This window comes from Vulpes lagopus, chromosome 12 (assembly GCF_018345385.1).
Source record: "Vulpes lagopus strain Blue_001 chromosome 12, ASM1834538v1, whole genome shotgun sequence".
Lineage (NCBI taxonomy): Eukaryota > Metazoa > Chordata > Mammalia > Carnivora > Canidae > Vulpes > Vulpes lagopus.
Window position 1 is genome coordinate 18,493,086 of NC_054835.1, and position 17,517 is coordinate 18,510,602.

The 17,517-nt window shown below is 42.5% G+C and overlaps 1 protein-coding gene across 4 annotated transcripts in view; it reads left to right on the forward strand.

The window, feature by feature from the left end:
* Positions 1 to 17,517, forward strand: part of FAM222B (family with sequence similarity 222 member B) — an 80,584-nt gene that overhangs the window by 51,059 nt on the left and 12,008 nt on the right. For 3 of the 4 annotated variants that reach the window (XM_041724855.1, XM_041724856.1, XM_041724857.1), the window contains exon 2: positions 15,461 to 15,582. In XM_041724855.1, the coding sequence (XP_041580789.1) occupies positions 15,501 to 15,582 (82 nt within the window). In that variant the 5' untranslated portion in view covers positions 15,461 to 15,500. Of the gene's footprint in view, positions 1 to 15,458; positions 15,583 to 17,517 lie in introns of those variants that run through there. The other variant, XM_041724858.1, reaches the window with a different exon arrangement.

Consider the following 17,517-nt stretch of genomic DNA (forward strand, 5'->3'; position numbering starts at 1 on the left):
TAATTTTTATTAAGTGCAGAATTTTTGTGTGTCCTATTTCTGGTGCAGTGTTCAATCACTTTTTTTTTTTTTTTAAGATTTTATTTATTTGTGAGAGACACAGAGAGAAAGAGGCAGAGACATAGGCAGAGGGAGAAGCAGGCTCTCTGAGAGGGGAGCCCGATGTGGGACCTGAGCCGAAGGCAGTTGCTCAGCCACTGAGCAAGCCAGAGCAACCCAGGTGTCCCAATGTTCAATCACTTGATTAAGGTGGTGCCTGCTAGGCATTTCTAGTGTAAAGTTACTCCCCCCCGCCTTTTTTAAGATTTTATTTATTTATTCATGAGAGACACACAGAGAGAGAGAGAGGCAGAGACACAGGCAGAGGGAGAAGCAGGCTCCATGCAGAGAGCCCGATGTGGGATTCGATCCTGGGTCTCCAGGATCAGGCCCTGGGCTGAAGGTGGTGCTAAACCGATGAGCCACTAGGGCTGCCCAAGCTTTTGTTTTCTACCACTGTTCATAAGGTGTTAGTTTAGGTAGTATCAGCCAACCCTTTGAAATAAAAGGACAGCAAACCATGTAGTCATCTTTAGGATTAAATATATAGGTATATAATTCTTTTCCTAATATACTGACAAATTCTGGGATAATTTGAACATGAGAGCAAATAATGACAGGGGCACCTGGGTGGCTCAGTCAGTTAAGCATCTGACTCTTGATTTTGGCTCAGGTCACAATCTCAGGGTCCTGGGATCAAGTCCCACATCAGGTTCCACGCTCAGTGAGGAGTCGGCTTATCCCTCTCCCTCTGCTCCTTGCTCACTTGCTCTCTCTCAAGTAAATAAATAAAATCCTTTTTTTAAAAAAGCAAGCAAATAATGATAAATTATAATCTATTGAAAAAAACAAAATCCATTATGTATGAAGAAGTTGAGTCACTACTGTTACCAACTATAGTCAAGTTAGGAAAAAAAAATTTTAATAGAAATTCATGAGTCCATACTAATGTAAATACATAAACTAATAAATTGAAGGGGTGGAGAGGAACAAGATTTTTGCATAGTTTAAAAGTATCTCCCTCCAGCGGCAACTGGCTGCCTCATTTGGTAGAACATGCAACTCTTGATACCAGGATCATGAGTTCAAGCCCCATGTTGGGCGTGGAGACTGCTTATTAAAAAAAAAAAAAAAAAAAGGTATCTTCTAAAATACTTCCTAATTAAAAAGGGAATAAGATATTTTAATTAAAATACCTAATTAAAAAGGTATCTCTGTCTCTCATGAATAAATAAAAATCTTTTAAAAAAAAGCTTTTCATTTTTCTATTGCTAGGACATGCCTCCGTGACTCATGTATCCCATTGATAGTTCTTTCCAATTTCTACTGTGTAAACTTCTCTTCATGGGGTTTCTCTCACCAATTGAGCATTCCATAGCTTTTGTATTCTTTGACATGTCATAATTATTAGTCTTTGCGCACTTCTTTCCTTTCCTGCACATTAAGATGCTCCAGCCTAATTTCTCTGCCTTAGCTATTTCTTCAAAGAGCCTTTGCTCCTGTTAGTAGAGAAATTTGGAAATCAAGTATCTAGAAAACAAGATCTGTTTGGACCTCATTGGGGCTTATTGCATTGGATGGTAGAGTCATTACTGCATCCCTCTGGGGATGCTCTCATACTACTTGGGTTCTAGCTCCTCATAACAGGCCCCCCACCACTTTGTGACTGCCATCTTCACTCTGGATACCTTCTATTTCTAATCTAGTTGAGTGATTTAACAGGGAATCAGGTGAAGTCTAGTAAGGACACTCAGTTGGTGAGGGAGGGCCTGGAGAGAGTAGTTTACAGAGGAGAAATTAGGACAGTGAATGGGCATGCTGAGTGGAGGAGCCAGTAATAGAAGAGTTACAAACTTTTGTTTTCTGCTGCTGTCCATATGATGTTAATTTGGGGAGTGTTAATCATTTCTTTTGAAGTATCTTTGAGGTAAAGGAAAGGACATCATTTGGACAACTATAGGATAATACATGTATTTATATACTTTTTTTTTTTCCTGATTCAGTGCTAAAGTAATCTTGAGTTAAATTTTTTGAGTGGAGCTTAATATGTATAAAACATGTAGTTGATCAGTTAGAACCAGTCACACACTGATTTAAAAACAAAACAAAGGGATCCCTGGGTGGCGCAGCGGTTTGGCGCCTGCCTTTGGCCCAGGGCGCGATCCTGGAGACCCGGGATCGAATCCCACGTCAGGCTCCCAGTGCATGGAGCCTGCTTCTCCCTCCGCCTGTATCTCTGCCCCCCTCTCTCTCTCTGTGACTATCATAAATAAATAAAAATTAAAAAAAAAAATTAAAAAAAAATAAAATAAAATAAATAAATAAAAAAAATAAAAACAAAACAAAGGGGGATCCCTGGGTGGCGCAGCGGTTTGGCGCCTGCCTTTGGCCCAGGGCGCGATCCTGGAGACCCGGGATCGAATCCCACATCGGGCTCCCGGTGCATGGAGCCTGCTTCTCCCTCTGCCTGTGTCTCTGCCTCTCTCTCTCTCTCTGTGACTATCATAAATAAATAAAGATAAAAAAATAATAATAATAACAAAACAAAACAAAGGATCCCTGGGTGGCTCAGCGGTTTAATGCCTGTCTTTGGCCCGGGGCGTGATCCTGGAGACCCTGGATCGAGTCCCATGTCGGGCTCCCTGCATGGAGCCTGCTTCTCCCTCTGCCTGTGTCTCTGCCTCTCTCTCTCTCTCTCTCTCTCTCTCTCTCTGTGTGTGTCTCTCACGAATAAATAGATGAAGTCTTTTTTAAAAAAAAAAAAAACAACAACAAAACAGGGTGCCTGGATGGCTCAGTCAGTTAAGCCTCTGCCTTCAGCTCAGGTCATGATCCCAGTGTCCTGGGATCAAGACCCCCATCAGATTCCCCACAGGGAGCCTGCTTCTCTCTCTGCCTATGTCTGTGTGTCTCTCATGAATAAATGAATAAAATCTTTTTTTTTTAATTTTTTATTTATTTATGATAGTCACACACAGAGAGAGAGAGGCAGAGACACAGGCGGAGGGAGAAGCAGGCTCCATGCACCGGGAGCCCGATGTGGGATTCGATCCCGGGTCTCCAGGATCGCGCCCTGGGCCAAAGGCAGGCACCAAACCGCTGCGCCACTCAGGGATCCCTGAATAAAATCTTAAAAAAGAAAAAAAAGAAGGTATGAATTGAGAATAGGTTTAGAGTAAGTCAGCATTCAGGGAAGAGCATGAGGATAGGAGGGATAGGGTTTTCTATGCCAGGATTGTTTGAGAATGAGAGAGAACTCTGTTCAGTCATTACTTGTATTCTTGGGTATAGTTTCCTCAGTGAAAATTGATACAATTTTTCCCAAAAAAAAAGTTTGACAGTCGAACATAAAGTTTTCTTTGTCTTTATGTCATCACTTTCCCAGTGCATTCTTACCTTGGTTATAGGTGCTGGCTTTATAGTTTAGCTTGAAAGAATTTTCACTAAGGGCTAATTGGAAAGAGGCTACCCAAAGGATAATAGAGTTCTAGTGCAGAGTGCTGATCTGGGACAGGCAATTCCCCATATCCATAGGAAAGTCAATAATTACATTCACATCTAAAAAAACAAAACCGTGGCTTAGAATTGTGTGTTTTTGTTGTATATAATAATGTAAGAAGAGGGATAGGATAGTCAATAATGTTGACTTGAGGGACAGCTGTGGTATAGTATAGTGTAGTATTTTTCAGACATTTTTGTTTATACCCAAAATAGGGATTGCATCCAAATAAATACATATAAATGAGATAATTGAAATGAGAATCATGAAACAATAAGCATTCTGACTTTGTGAATTCATTCATTCATTCATTCATTCATTCATTCGAGACACAGAGAGAGGCAGAGACACAGGCAGAGGGACAAGCAGGCTCCTCACAGGGATCCTGATGTGGGACTCGATCCCTGAACTGGGATCACACCCTGAACCAAAGGCAGGTACTCAATCACTGAGCCACCCAGGCGTCCCTGTCAAATTTTTTTTACTCAATTTTTTTTAAAAGCTGGTCACGGAAAAAAAAAAATAAATAAAAAAAATAAATAAATAAAAGCTGGTCACGGGATCCCTGGGTGGCGCAGCGGTTTGGCGCCTGCCTTTGGCCCAGGGCGCGATCCTGGAGACCCGGGATCGAATCCCACATCGGGCTCCCGGTGCATGGAGCCTGCTTCTCCCTCTGCCTGTGTCTCTGCCTCTCTCTCTCTCTCTCTCTCTCTCTCTCTCTCTCTCTCTGTGACTATCATAAATAAATTAAAAATTAAAAAAAAATAAAAATAAAAAAATAAAAGCTGGTCACAATGCAGATTAGAAAATAGTTGTCTAATGGAATGAGCCACAAGTCTAGGAGTTAAGACAGAGAATTTAATCTCTGTCTCTCCTATCCCTCTTCCTCATTATAAAAAAATATTTTATTTTATTTTTTAAAAATATGAATATTTTAGGGGATCCTTGGGTGGCGCAGCGGTTTGGCGCCTGCCTTTGGCCCAGGGCGCGATCCTGGAGACCCGGGATCGAGTCCCACGTCAGGCTCCCGGTGCATGGAGCCTGCTTCTCCCTCTGCCTGTGTCTCTGCCTGTTTCTCTCTCTGTGTGACTATCATAAATAAATAAAAATTAAAAAAAAATTTTAAAAAAATATGAATATTTTAAAAACTGTTTATGCAGCCCCTGAATGCCTGGGTGGCACAGTCCATTGAGTGCCCAACTCCTGGTTTCAGGTCATGATCTCAGGGTTGTGGGATCCAGTCCTGTGTCAGGCTCCATGCTCAGTGCAGAGTCTGCTTAAGATTCTCTCTCCCTCTGCCCCTCCCACTTTTCTTTCTTTCTCTCTCAAATAAATAAAATCTTAAGGGGGAAAAAAAAACTGTTCATGCAAAAAGAAAGAAAGAGAGAGAGAGAGAAAGAAAGAAAAGAAAAGAAAGAAAAGAAAAAAAAAAACTGTCCGTGCTTATTTCCAGAAAGAGTGTATCTATCAAGGGCACCTAGATGGCTCAGATGTTTGAGTGTGTGCTTTCGGATCAAGTCATGATCTCTGGGTCCTGGGATTAAGCCCCATGTCCTGCTTTTGGCTCAGCAGGGAATCTACTGCTCTTTCTCCCTCTGCCTCTCCTGCTTGTGTTCTCTGTATCTCTGCCTCAAATGAATAAATAAAATCTTAAAAAAAAGTATAAATTTAAACATCTCACTTTAGTGATTCTTCAGTATATCCTTGACTCTGTACGTTTTAGATTTTTTCAATCATGTTTGTCTTTTTTTTTTTTTTTGTCATTTTTTAAGCAAAAAAATAAAATCTCATTCCACATAATTTACATTTTTTATTTTATTTTATATATTTTTAAGATTTTATTTATTTATTCATGAGAGGCGCAGAGAGAGACACAGGCAGAGGCTCCATGCAGGGAGCCTGATACGGGACTTGATCCTGGGTCTCCAGGATCACGCCCTGGGCTGAAGGCAGGCACTAAACTACTGAGTCACCCAGACTGTCCAATTTACATTTTTTAAAAAAGATTTTATTTATTCGAGAGAGACAGAGACCTAGGCAGAGGGAGAAGCAGGCTCCCTCTGGGGAGCCTGATGTGGGACTCTATCCCAGGATCCTGGGATCACGCCCTAAGCCAAAGGCAGATGCTCAATCACTGAGCTACCCAGGTGCTCCAATTTATATTTCTTTAAATATTAGATAGTTATTTCTTCACATATTTAGTAGTTGCTTATATTTTTCCATACAACTTTGGAGGGAACCATGTCTTCATTCCCCTTACATGAATTCAGATGTTGCTGTAGATCCTATCCCTTTTACTGCTTCCATTCATAACTTCAACACTTGTTCAAAATTTTGCTTAAGATATTCTTTGCAGTTTTGATACCCTCTTATGCAGTGTAAATCAGTGTTAATTCTTACATAGCAAAAATACGGATTTATAAATCCCGCTTGAAATGTCTAAATGCAGCAGTGAACTTTGATGGGGTACATTAGACCCAGGAAAGAGACACCTCTGTACCAGGGTCAGGAAACAGGCACACATGGTCCAAACGTTCCCCCTCAGCTTGTTTCAGAATAACACCTTGTAGTTATTTACCCAGTGTCTGCCTTTAAGCCTCTTCAATTTCTGTCATCCTTCAGACTTCAAAGTCAGACTTTAGACTGGGTTCGAGAGCCGCTCTCTGGTGAGGTGATTCTGAGACAATGGAGTCACTAGAGAAATCAGGCCTCTGTTGTACCTAGTACAGTTGAGGGGAGGAGAAAGGGCATGAATAAGCAGCTTGTTTAGCTGTTCTCTAAATACATGCTTGCCAAAATTTCTTGACAGCCTGGTAAATTCTTAAAATTCTTTTTCTGTGTTGGAGCTGTGGGCTGTATAAGTTTACATAAGCTAACTGGGGAACTGCCATTTCTGTTTTTATCAGAATGAATAATACCTGTCTTGGTCTGACTTGTTTTGCACTCAAGGCCTATTAAAGGTCTTTCTAGATATCCTAAGACTTAAAATTGTACCCAACATTGATATCTTTTTGACAGATTACCTTTTAAAAAAATAGTTTGGGTCTGTTGCTTCAGGTTCCCCATCTGGGTGTGAGATCAGTACTTCTCTGTCACTGGGCAGCTTTTCGCGGATTCAAGGACTCAAGTCTTTGAAGATTAAAAAATGCCACAAATTGTAACATATTTGAAGTGTATTTCATCTGAATAATAATTAGAAACTGGTTTGATACAGAACAAGTTTCTACAGAAGATTATAAAAGGAGGGGGTGCTTGGGTGGCTCAGGTCATGATCCTAGGACTCTGGGATTAAGTCCTGCAACAGGCTCCCTTCTTGGCAGGGAGCCTGCCTCTCCTTCTCCCTCTGCCTGCTGCTCCCCCTGCTTATGCTCTCTCTCTCAAATAAGTAAAATCTTGGGGCACCTGGGTGGCTCAAATCACTTAAGTGTCTGCCTTCTGCCCAGGTCATGATCCTAGGGTCCTGGGATGAAGCCTTGCATCGGGCTCCCTGCTGAGCAGGGAGCCTGCTTCTCCCCCTACTTGTGTTCTCCCTCTCTCTCTCTCTCTCTCTCTCTGTGAAATAAATATTTTAAAAAATAAGTTAAATCTTAAAAAAAAAAAAAACTATAACAGGTAAAAATTCAATATTTGTGTCTTTATCTCAAGGAAGTGGTTTCTTTTGGTTTTTTGTTCTCCTTGTCTTGCTGGGCACAGTCCCAGGTACTTGTGAGTAAAATTCTATCCTGACAGCACTGCTATGATTATGAATGTAGTTAAATGCAAAGGCCAGTCTTTCTGAGGTGGTTCATCTTAAGTTATAGTGATCCAGTCCTGATGGGCCTTTGGAAATTTAAGCTCTGTTACATACCATGATGAAAAATTCCAAGTTCTGATTTAGCTGCCTACAACGGACATAGCCTGCATTTTCACACTTCTGGGAACACTGATTTCTACTTAAAGGAGATTAAAGTACAGAAATCAAATGATACTTTTCAATACAGTGTAAATAAAGAGCAGTATTTGGGACTTTTTTTTTTTTAATATTTTATTTATTCATGAGAGACACACAGAGAGAGGCAGAGACATAGGCAGAGAGAGAAGCAGGCTTCCTGCGGGGAGCCTGATGTGAGACTCGATCCTGGAACCCCAGGATCACGCCCTGAGCCAAAGGCAGATGCTCAACCACTGAGCCACCCAGGCGTCCCTTAAAAAATATTTTATTTATGTGAGAGAGGGAATGAAAGTACAAGGTGGGGGAGAGAGGGGCAGAGGGAGAAGCAGACTCCTCACTGATCAGGAAGCCCAATGCCAGACATGATCCCAGGACCCGGGGATCATGACCTGAGCCAAAGGCAGAGATGCTTAACTGACTGAGCCATTTGGGCACCCTGGGGCTTTTTTTTTTTTTTTTTTAAGTTAATTAATTATTTTTCTGGTGGTTGACATCTTTATTGCTTTGGAGATGGGGGGCAGGTGCTCAAGAGTTCTTGGTGTGGCAAGCTGCTTCCTCTTAACCATCACAGGCATCTGGCTGCACAGGATGGCAGCGGCTCTGTGAACGGCAGCCATGTGCAGATCTGGACAGCACTTGTTCTTGCATACCATGTGTCCGATGCTGCTGAGGGTGGCATTCCTGTTAGTGGTGGTCTGCTCATAGGAGGTGGAGTGTTTTCATTGCCTGAATCTCGGCTTCAGGGCAGCCCGGGTGGCTCAGCAGTTTAGCACCGCCTTCAGCTCAGGGCCTGATCCTGGAGACCCGGGATCAAGTCCCACGTCAGGCTCCCTGTATGGAAACTGCTTCTCCCTCTGCCTATGTATCTCTCTCTCTCTCTCAGTCTCTCATGAACAAATAAATAAAATCTTTAAAAAAAGAAAAAAAAAGAATCTCGGCTTCATGAACACCACCACAAACCTTTGCTGTTGCCCACCAGCTCCACACTGATTGGCCTGTTGTAGTGGAAGAAGTCGTGAGCCTTCAGGTTATTGGATTTGGTGCTATGTGTCTGCTTGTTCCTTTTGATCAGGAAGCTGGAGTAGTTGTACAAGACCATTCATTGCAGGTGGGTGGATATGGTGGCAGCTCTTCTCACTATGGCAGCGAGAGCTGGAAAGAGCTGCCCAGGCATTTTTTATTTCTTCTGTCCTCTCACAGAGTGAAGGTACCTGCCCCACGCACATGCACAGGCACTTGTTGGCACTTGTATTATCCATATGTCTCAAGGATGTAAATTCACATAATTTCCAGACCCTGAGATTAAAATATATGCTATTTTCTTCAGGAATGTGAGTCAGTGGTATTTATTCAGTATCTGTTATGTGATAATCTTGTTCCTGATTCTGGAACTTAGAAGGATAAAATAAAAGACAGCCTCTGGTCTAGGGAAGCTCACTCACAAGTTGAAAGGTTAGGATGTCCAGGAAGAATACTCTACCAGTACCAGAATAACACCTTCAAGAGAAAGCACTGGGTCATAGAGGAGTTAAATAATTACAGGATCCAGGAAAGAGCATCCTTGCTGAAGAAGAGAGCACCTTTAGGGATTTAGGGTGGGGTGAGACCCGGAAAGGAAGAGGACCTGTTGTCATAGATTTTAAAGGGCAGTTAGTAGAGGAGTAATGTTTTCAAACCCCTAAGTAGGGATGGATTGCAGTATGGGTGGTTCTGGGCTTTCAAAATTGTAAGCCCTTGGGCACCTGGCTGGCTTAGTCCATGGAGCATGTGACTCTTGATCTTGGGTCCTGAGATTGAGCCTCACATTGGTAAGTAAGAGATTACTTAAAAAAAAAAAATGTAGGGGTGCCTGGGTGGCTCAGTTTGTTAAGCATCTGCCTTCAGCTCAGGTCATGATCCCAGGGTCCTGGGATTGAGCCCCATGTTGGGCTCCTTGCTCAGCCCCTGGCCTCTGCTCACCAAGGGAGTCTGTTTCTCCCTCTCCCTCTATCCTTCCCCCCTGCACACACTTTCTCTCTCTCTCTCTCTCTCAAATAGATAAATAAAATCTTAAAAAAAAAAAAAAAAGTAAGCCCAGAGTGAACATTTGTTCTCTCTGCCTCCCTAGAGTTGTGAGGTCACAATTCCAAGTGAATTTTAGCGCCCCTGTGGGTTAAAGATAGAAAAGAAAGATGCCTTTGAGCAATGGCTGAACTTTATTCAGGTTGAGTAATTAGTGAAAAGTTCAATATAATTGGAAGTTCATGGTTAAACCTGGACTGACAAAATTACCTGTTGAATAGATTATTTTATTGTAACAGACAATAGAGATGACTGATTTTTCAGAGTCTGATTTGATAAACATGTAATTTTTGCTGTCTTTCCCCCTGTATTTTCCCCAGAGCAGTATTTTGGTGTTTCTCTTAGGTTTTATTTTTTTTTTTTAAGATTTTATTTATTTATTCATGAGCAATGCACAGAGAGAGAGAGAGAGAGAGAGAGGCAGAGACACAGGCAGAGGGAGAAGCAGGCTCCATGCAGGGAGCCCGACGTGGAACTTGATCCCGGGTCTCCAGGATCAAGCCCTGGGCTGCAGGTGGCACCAAACCGCTGTGCCACCAGGGCTGCCTGTTCTCTTAGGTTTTAGCCAAATTTCTTGGACACCCCCCTGCCCCAGAGTTAAGAAACAGAGCAGTAAGATAAAACTTTTTTCCTCCTTATCAAAAAGTAGTCTTTTAAAATAAGCCTAATTTAACTCACAGATGAGAAGGCTTTATTCAGAGATGCTGAGGACTCTTAAATTAATTCAGTTTCATGGTATTAATCATATTCTCTTACGATGCATGTCCACAGGATTATCACTGTTGAATGTATTTTATAAACTGAAGTCAAATAAGGAGCATAAGGTTTTCTTTCTTTACCTGTGGTCACAGAGATGGCAGTGGTATCAATTTCAGTTTTTAATTAAAGACCACAAATGACAAATTAAAAAATTTTAACCACAGCATGAATCAGAAACTTGGCCAGTCAACCTTTTTTTTTTTTTTTTTTTTTGAGGAGATATTTTTGAAGGTAGAGGTTGCAGGCAGGGAAGGGAAAGCAAGAGAGGGAATTGGCAAAGAAATGTAGTGGGAGGCAGTGGATTGTGGGTGGTGAAACTGGGCTGGAAGTGATGGCTCTAGACTTACTTCACCTCACCCCAGAGCCCTAAGTAAAAATAAATCTATTTTTTTTTTAAGATTTAATTTATTTATTCATGAGAGAGACAGAAAGAGAAAGGCAGAGACATAGGCAGAGGGAGAAGCAGGCTCCCTATGGGGAGCACGATGCAGGACTCCATCCCAGGACCCTGCAACCACGCCCTGAGCTGAAGGCAGATGGTCAACCATTGAGCCACTCAAGTGTAATAAATCTCTTTCTATCACTTGATTTTCTCTCTACCTTTCAGTGGTCTTAAGCATAAGCAGGGACAGTCAGCACAAACACAACTGGGGTTTTCTTACAGTCACAGAGAGAGTCCTTTATCAGATGCGCCCAGGAAAGCAGAATGTGACAGCACAACACTATATAACCTCTGGGAGTCTTCTGACAGGGATTGGGGAGAGGGACATGGAGGGGAACAGATGGAAGTACTTTTGAATTTTCCCAGTGGGCACAAGGGTTTTGTTTCTTAATTAGAGGTAGTCTGAGAAGTGCTTGCACTGGTGCTGATATAACCCTAGTAGAGTTTGAACACCTTCGTTCTGAATTTACTGTGATATAGTCCCCCTGCTTAGGGAGTAGACCAGCTGGCAGCAGGAAAGCTGGCTGAGAGCTCACTTGGCCTGAGCTCTAGATTACTACTTGATTCTGTTTTGAAGTCAGGACTTGAATTTTGATGTCCCTTTAGAAGGTAATGCTAGTGTTGATTTCTGGATCTACTTGTGCTTCTGGAAGTATCAACTGTAAAATTATATATATGGAATTTGCTTTTTAGAAAAACCCAGGTGGTAATCAAAATGTGTGGGTGGTTTGAAGTTGTTGTTTTAAGATTTATTTCCTTATTTTTAGAGAGGGAAAGATTGTGTAAGTGGATGGAGGGCCAGAGGGAGAGAGAGAGTCCTTTAAGCAGACTCCCCGCTAAGTGTGGAGCCTGACCCAGGGCTCCATCCCAGGATCCTGAGATCATGACCTGGGCCGAAATTAAGAGTCGGATGCTTAACCCAACCAGGCACCCCTGGTTTGAGGTTTTTATTTTATTTTTTTAAAGATTTTATTTATTCATGAGAGACACAGAGAGAGAGAGGCAGAGACACAGGCAGAGGGAGAAGCAGGCTCCCTGCGGGAGCCTGTTGTTGGAGTTGCTCCCAAAACTCCAGGATCACACCCTGGGCCTAAGGCAGGTGCTAAATCACTGAGCCACCCAGGGATTCCCTGGTTTGAGGTTTTTAAGTAAAAGGCCTATGCTCAGTTACCAGGCTGAGGAGTTCTTTATTCCAGAGGAGTTCTTTATTCTGCCCAGTTACTTCCTTCCTGTTCATTACAAACCTTGCCACATTCCCTGCCTTTCCTGACCTTGCAGAATCTGATTCTTTTTTTTTTTTTTTTAAGATTTTATTTATTCATGAGAAACACAGAGAGAGAGAGAGAGAGGCAGAAACATGGGCAGAAGGAGAAGTAGGCTCCAAGCAGGAAACCTAACCTGGGAATCCATCCCGGGTCTCCAGGATCACGCCCTGGGCTGAATGCGGCACTAAACTGCTGAACCCCCCAGGCTGCCCCAGAATCTGTTTTTTTTTTTTTTTTTTTTTTTTAAAGATTTATTTATGACAGACATAGAGGCAGAGACACAGGCAGAGGGAGAAGCAGGCTCCATGCAGGGAGCCCAACGTGGGACTTGATCCAGGGTCTCCAGAATCACACCCTGGGCCGAAGGCAGCGCCAAACTGCTGGGCCACCGGGGCTGCCCCCAGAATCTGATTCTTTTTTTTTTTTTTTTTCTTCAGAATCTGATTCTCAACTTCAGTTGAGACTGTTTGAGGGGCTTGAAGTTTTCCTTAAGTACAGAGGACAGTTTTTTGGAAAGGAAGGCAGAGATAGATCCTAAACTCTTAAAGAAAGGGTCACAAATTGGAGGCTGTACTCTTAGTAGTAGCCTAGATGATGAGTTTTCTAAACTTTCTGGGTGGTTCCTGTTGGGGACATCATCACGGAGGGCACCAAGCTCTGGTATCTTTCTTCCTCAATCACGCTCTCCTGCCTAAACTAAAAATTGACTTTCCGGAGTCTGTTGTTGTTGTTGTTTTTGTTGTTGTTGTTGTTGTAAACTCTACACCCAATATGGGGCCTGAACTCACAACCCCAAGATAAAGAGCTGCATGCTTTACTGACTAAGCCAGCCAGGCACCCCGACTTTCTGCAGTCTTTACAGAATTCACCTATTATTCTTGCTCCTTTGTTTGCTATTAATAAATCCATTACTGTGTCTGCCACAGTTTAGCTGTTTTAATTGTCTCATCTTCTTCCAATTGAAATCCACAGTTGTGATTTGAGGGGTGGTATGTTATGGTCAAATATGTTGTAGGATCCACAGCCCCCCACACTCATCTCCTCCTGGTTGTAGGCAGCAAGATTTAATAGATACACTGGAGATTGCAGTGATCATGCATAGATTGGTTTCTTCCCAAAAGTACAGGGAAAGAGTATATCTGGAAGACAGCTTAGGGAATGTGTTCTCTGAACCTCTCTATCTTTACAGCATCGCTGCTGTCCAGATGAAGTACAAGGCATGGAGGTGAAGTGTGCTTGGCTCTTTGGAGGAGCTATAAAGAGACCACTGTGGCTGAAAGTAGAATCAGCAGGAGGGGCAGAAAGGTTGGAAATAGTAGTAACAGGTCATGGTAGGCCTTGTGGACCTGTTAGGATTTTTGTATTGTATTCAAAGTGAAATGGGGAATCATTGGAGATTTTTGAGTTGATATGATTTCTAATTTAAAAAGTAAATTACTCTGGCTGCTGTGTAGGGAGTAGACTGGTGATAACAAGAGTGGAACAGAGAAACCATTTAGAAGACTATTGTAGTAATCCAGGCTAGAGATGATGATATGACAAGTGAAATTATTACCCAACTTCAAGCAAGGTTGGGAGACCTAATTAAGAAAACCTCACCGATGCCCCTCATGCAGTCCTTTTAACAACATTAGGCTCCAGTATCCAATAATTCCCTTCTGTTCCTGGGATTTTGCCCTCTCCTATATTAGGACCGTAGGGAGAGGTTATTAAATAAAGAACAGCTTTCACAGGGGAAGGGATTGTAAGCAGTACCTCACTCACTTGACCCCAACAGAAGCCTTTTTATTTCTTGAGGCACTGCAGTTGGTGCGCTGGGTACATTCTGTTATCCCACCCACCGGAGACCTGAAAAAGCAGAATCTATGCCCAAACTTTTGGGCAGCTCTGTTCTCACTGAGGCATTCAATCTTCAGTTCTTTCTGCATTTGCTATCTTAGACACAGTTTGAGCAGCTTCTTTTACAAACTGTCTTTTCAGCTACCTGGCCTTGCAAGCTGGAGCTCTTTGATACTCATCAGGACAAGGTAGTTTCACATACAGAGGGCCCTCAAAGAGAAAGAAAGAGGATTTGTGGTCTTTGTTTATACTTGAGCTCTTTTCCCACTCTTTTGTTGGGATTAGAGCCTTAACATGCCACCTTGATTTCTGGGTTTTGCAATAAGGGAAAGGAATTCATGTATTTTATAGTGCATTATACTTGTTTGAGAAAAGCTTGGTCCTTGGTACACAGGAAGCTCACATTGCTCTTCCCTACAGAAGGCCACATCAGATCTGCTTTCTTGGGCAGTTCTTGTTGGTAGACATCACCGAGGAAACCAGGCCATCTTGACATAATGTCAGGATTACCTACCTAGGGAGGGCTGCTGGTAGCCTTCTACCTCCTTGATTTATTCTGGGAACAATGCTTTTTTTTTTTCTTTTTTTCTAGGGTCTAGGGTAGGGGGTCTAATTGTGTGATAGGCAATAGGAAAGGTAAATCCCAAAAACTTAGAAATGGAATTTGATTTAACAGTAGTTAATTGTGTCTCCTAGGATGCTTTGCTCCTTCTTCCTTCTAGAAGTGAGCTCAGATTACTGCCATCACAAGTTGGACTTTGGGTGCCTTTGCCACTCATACACTGTACTGCTTTTGGAAATGTCTGACTGCCCCTGCCCCAACCAGGTCTGTAAATAGACTGAGCCGGGTCCTGTGAAGGCCAGCTCTCTTCAAGAACCCTGTTCTATTTTTAGGGAAAAATAATTTTTCCCTTCACCTCAGCTAGAATCTGCCCTAGCCTTTCTGCTCCTGCCTTAGCTGGGGCACAGATGAGAGCTAGTATGCCATGTATCTGGCAACCCTGTGGCCCTGCCCAAAAGCAGTATGGAGAGGCCATCTGTAGGAAATGCACATGCTAAAAGTGCATCCACAGCTTGTGAGCATAAAAGATAGGTACCTTATTTTCCAGTTACTTGTGTGGATAGGTATTTCCAGTTTTTATTTTCTCTCCACCCATGCATCTGTGCTGACTGTAACACTGTTTTGTTTTGTTTTGTTTTGTTTTATTTTATTTTATTTTATTTTATTTTATTTTATTTTATTTATTATTTTTTAAATGATTTTATTTATTCACTCATGAGAGACACACAGAGAGAGAGACACAGGCAGAGGGAGAAGCAGGCTCCATGGAGGGAGCCCGACGTGGGACTCGATCCCGGGTCTCCAGGATCAGGCCCTGGGCTGAAGGCAGTGCTAAACCGCTGAGCCACCCAGGCTGCCCTGAAACACCATTTTGGCCATAGTAATAGTTGGGAGCAAATTGGTGCTACAGATAAAGACATAGATGTATTTTCATCCAACATGCTGCTAATTAAATTGTTTGTCTATTTAAACTTGGCCTCTGCTGCTCATATATGATGTCCCTGGTATCTTCCTTGAGTGAATTGCCTTGTATTCCATAACCTTGTTTTTTTATTCATTGCAGTGTGAGTGACTGCCCCATGTTGTGTTGATGCCAGTCTGCCATGCTAGCCTGTCTACCAGGGCCAGGTGACCTGTCCTTTCAGCTTCTTTCTCACACGCAGATGAACACTGGACTTCAGAAATGTAAGTAATCTGGATCCCAGGGACGGATGTGATCTTTATTTTGTCCCTACATTTGGGTGTAATACGGAGGCACATCAGAGGGGCATGTTGACTCTGAACTTTGGTACCTCTAAGCTCTTCTTCAGCAAAGACAGCAAGAAAGCAGCTGCCAGACTTATCAGCAGTGTGGACACTTTGCTGATCAGAGAGATCTTCTTAAAATACTAGAATTCCTCAGGGTGTATCATCTTAATTATAATTGTGCTGATAGCTATATGTTGAGCAACAAAACTATAAGGAGTTTTACGGGATATGTATGTCACCCTTCAAAAAGATGTTTTGGTGGGGATCCATGGGTGGCTTAGTGGTTTAGTGCCTGCCTTCAGCCCAGGGCATGATCCTGGAGTCCTGGGATCAAGTTGCGCATCAGGCTTCCTGCATGGATCCTGCTTTTCCCTCTGCCTGTGTCTCTGCCTGTCTCTCTCTCTGTGTGTCTCTTATGAATAAATAAATAAAACTTAAAAAAGATGTTTCAGCTTGAACCCCCATGAGGGATTGAATGAAAACTCACACTCTTGATTACTTACTGTATCTCTGAAACAACCTATTTACCCTTTTCTGTTGTTTTGGACACTCTGAGCATTCTCTACCATGGAAATAGTTCTCTTTGGCTCTTCTCTCTGCCAAACCAGTGACCTCAGTTCACAAGTAAAGAAGCTCTAACCTCTGGAAGTGATAGGGAGCTACCTTTCTCGGGCTCTCTGGGTATATTCCTGCTAATAAACTTGCCTACAAGATTGAACTTTTGAGAACTATTAGATTTCTCCCCCCCCCCCTTTTTTTTTAATAGTAAACTTTACGCCCAACATGGGGCTTGGACTCATGACCCTGAGATCAAGAGTTGCATGCTCTACTGACTGAGCCAGCCAGAAGCCCCAGATTCTTATCTTAAATTGGCTGGAATTGGGGCTTTATACCTCATTTTTTCCCAGATTCCTGGCTTCTATCCCTGCACTACAAGGATATGCAAGGAAAAGATTCTGTTCCTAGTTCATTACCATGTACAGTTTCTTTAAGTATAAAATTGGCCCTCAATTTGGGATAGACCTTTCAGAGCAAAGGGGGAAGTCACTGAGGCATCTAGGCTTTACCCTTTAATAGAAAAGGTGCATTAGCACCTTACCCAAATCCTTTATGACAGAGGCTGGTAAACTTCTTCCATAAAAGGCCAGATAGCAAATATTTTAGGCTTTGTGGGCCAGATGGCCCCTGTTGCGTCTACTCAGAGCTGCTGTTATAGGGCAAAGGCAGCTATAGACTACATGTAAACAAACGAGTATGGCTGTGTTCTGATAAAACTTTTTACAAAAATACAGCAGCTGTATTTTGGCCCATAGGCTGTAGTTTGCTGACCCCTGTTATGTCCTGCTATGTGAGATCATCTTCAGAAGTTAAAAATTGTCTAGCCTCTTGACTTCCTTTCTTTGAAGGAGAGTAAGACTCGGAGCCTGGCTAGTTCTGGAATTTAGCCAATGAATCCAACTCAATGTCAGAGCTGAAAGCAACAGTCTTCCTTGTGCAGCTGCTTGACCCAATAGGCAAGCTATGCTATGCTGTACCAGCTTTTTCTCCAGTCTTTCTCTTAATAAATGATGATTGGGTAATAAAGTTGTTCATGCTCTCTGGCCACTGAAATCTGAATGCTAACTGCATTTTGACTGGTTCTGGGGTTCCAGGGATATAACTAGAGAAGGGAGTATACTTAAAGCATGACAGAAAAGCCCATTGACTTTCTTCTAGGTTTCTTAATGTACTCAAACAGCTTTACCCAGGGATGGGATATCATGGGTAACCCATTTGCGAGGAAGAGCAAATGGGCAGCTTTATCTTGGGTGCTGATTTTGGATCTCCACTCCCTTTCTCCCCAAAGCAGTCTCAAAGTAGCCTCTGCCAACC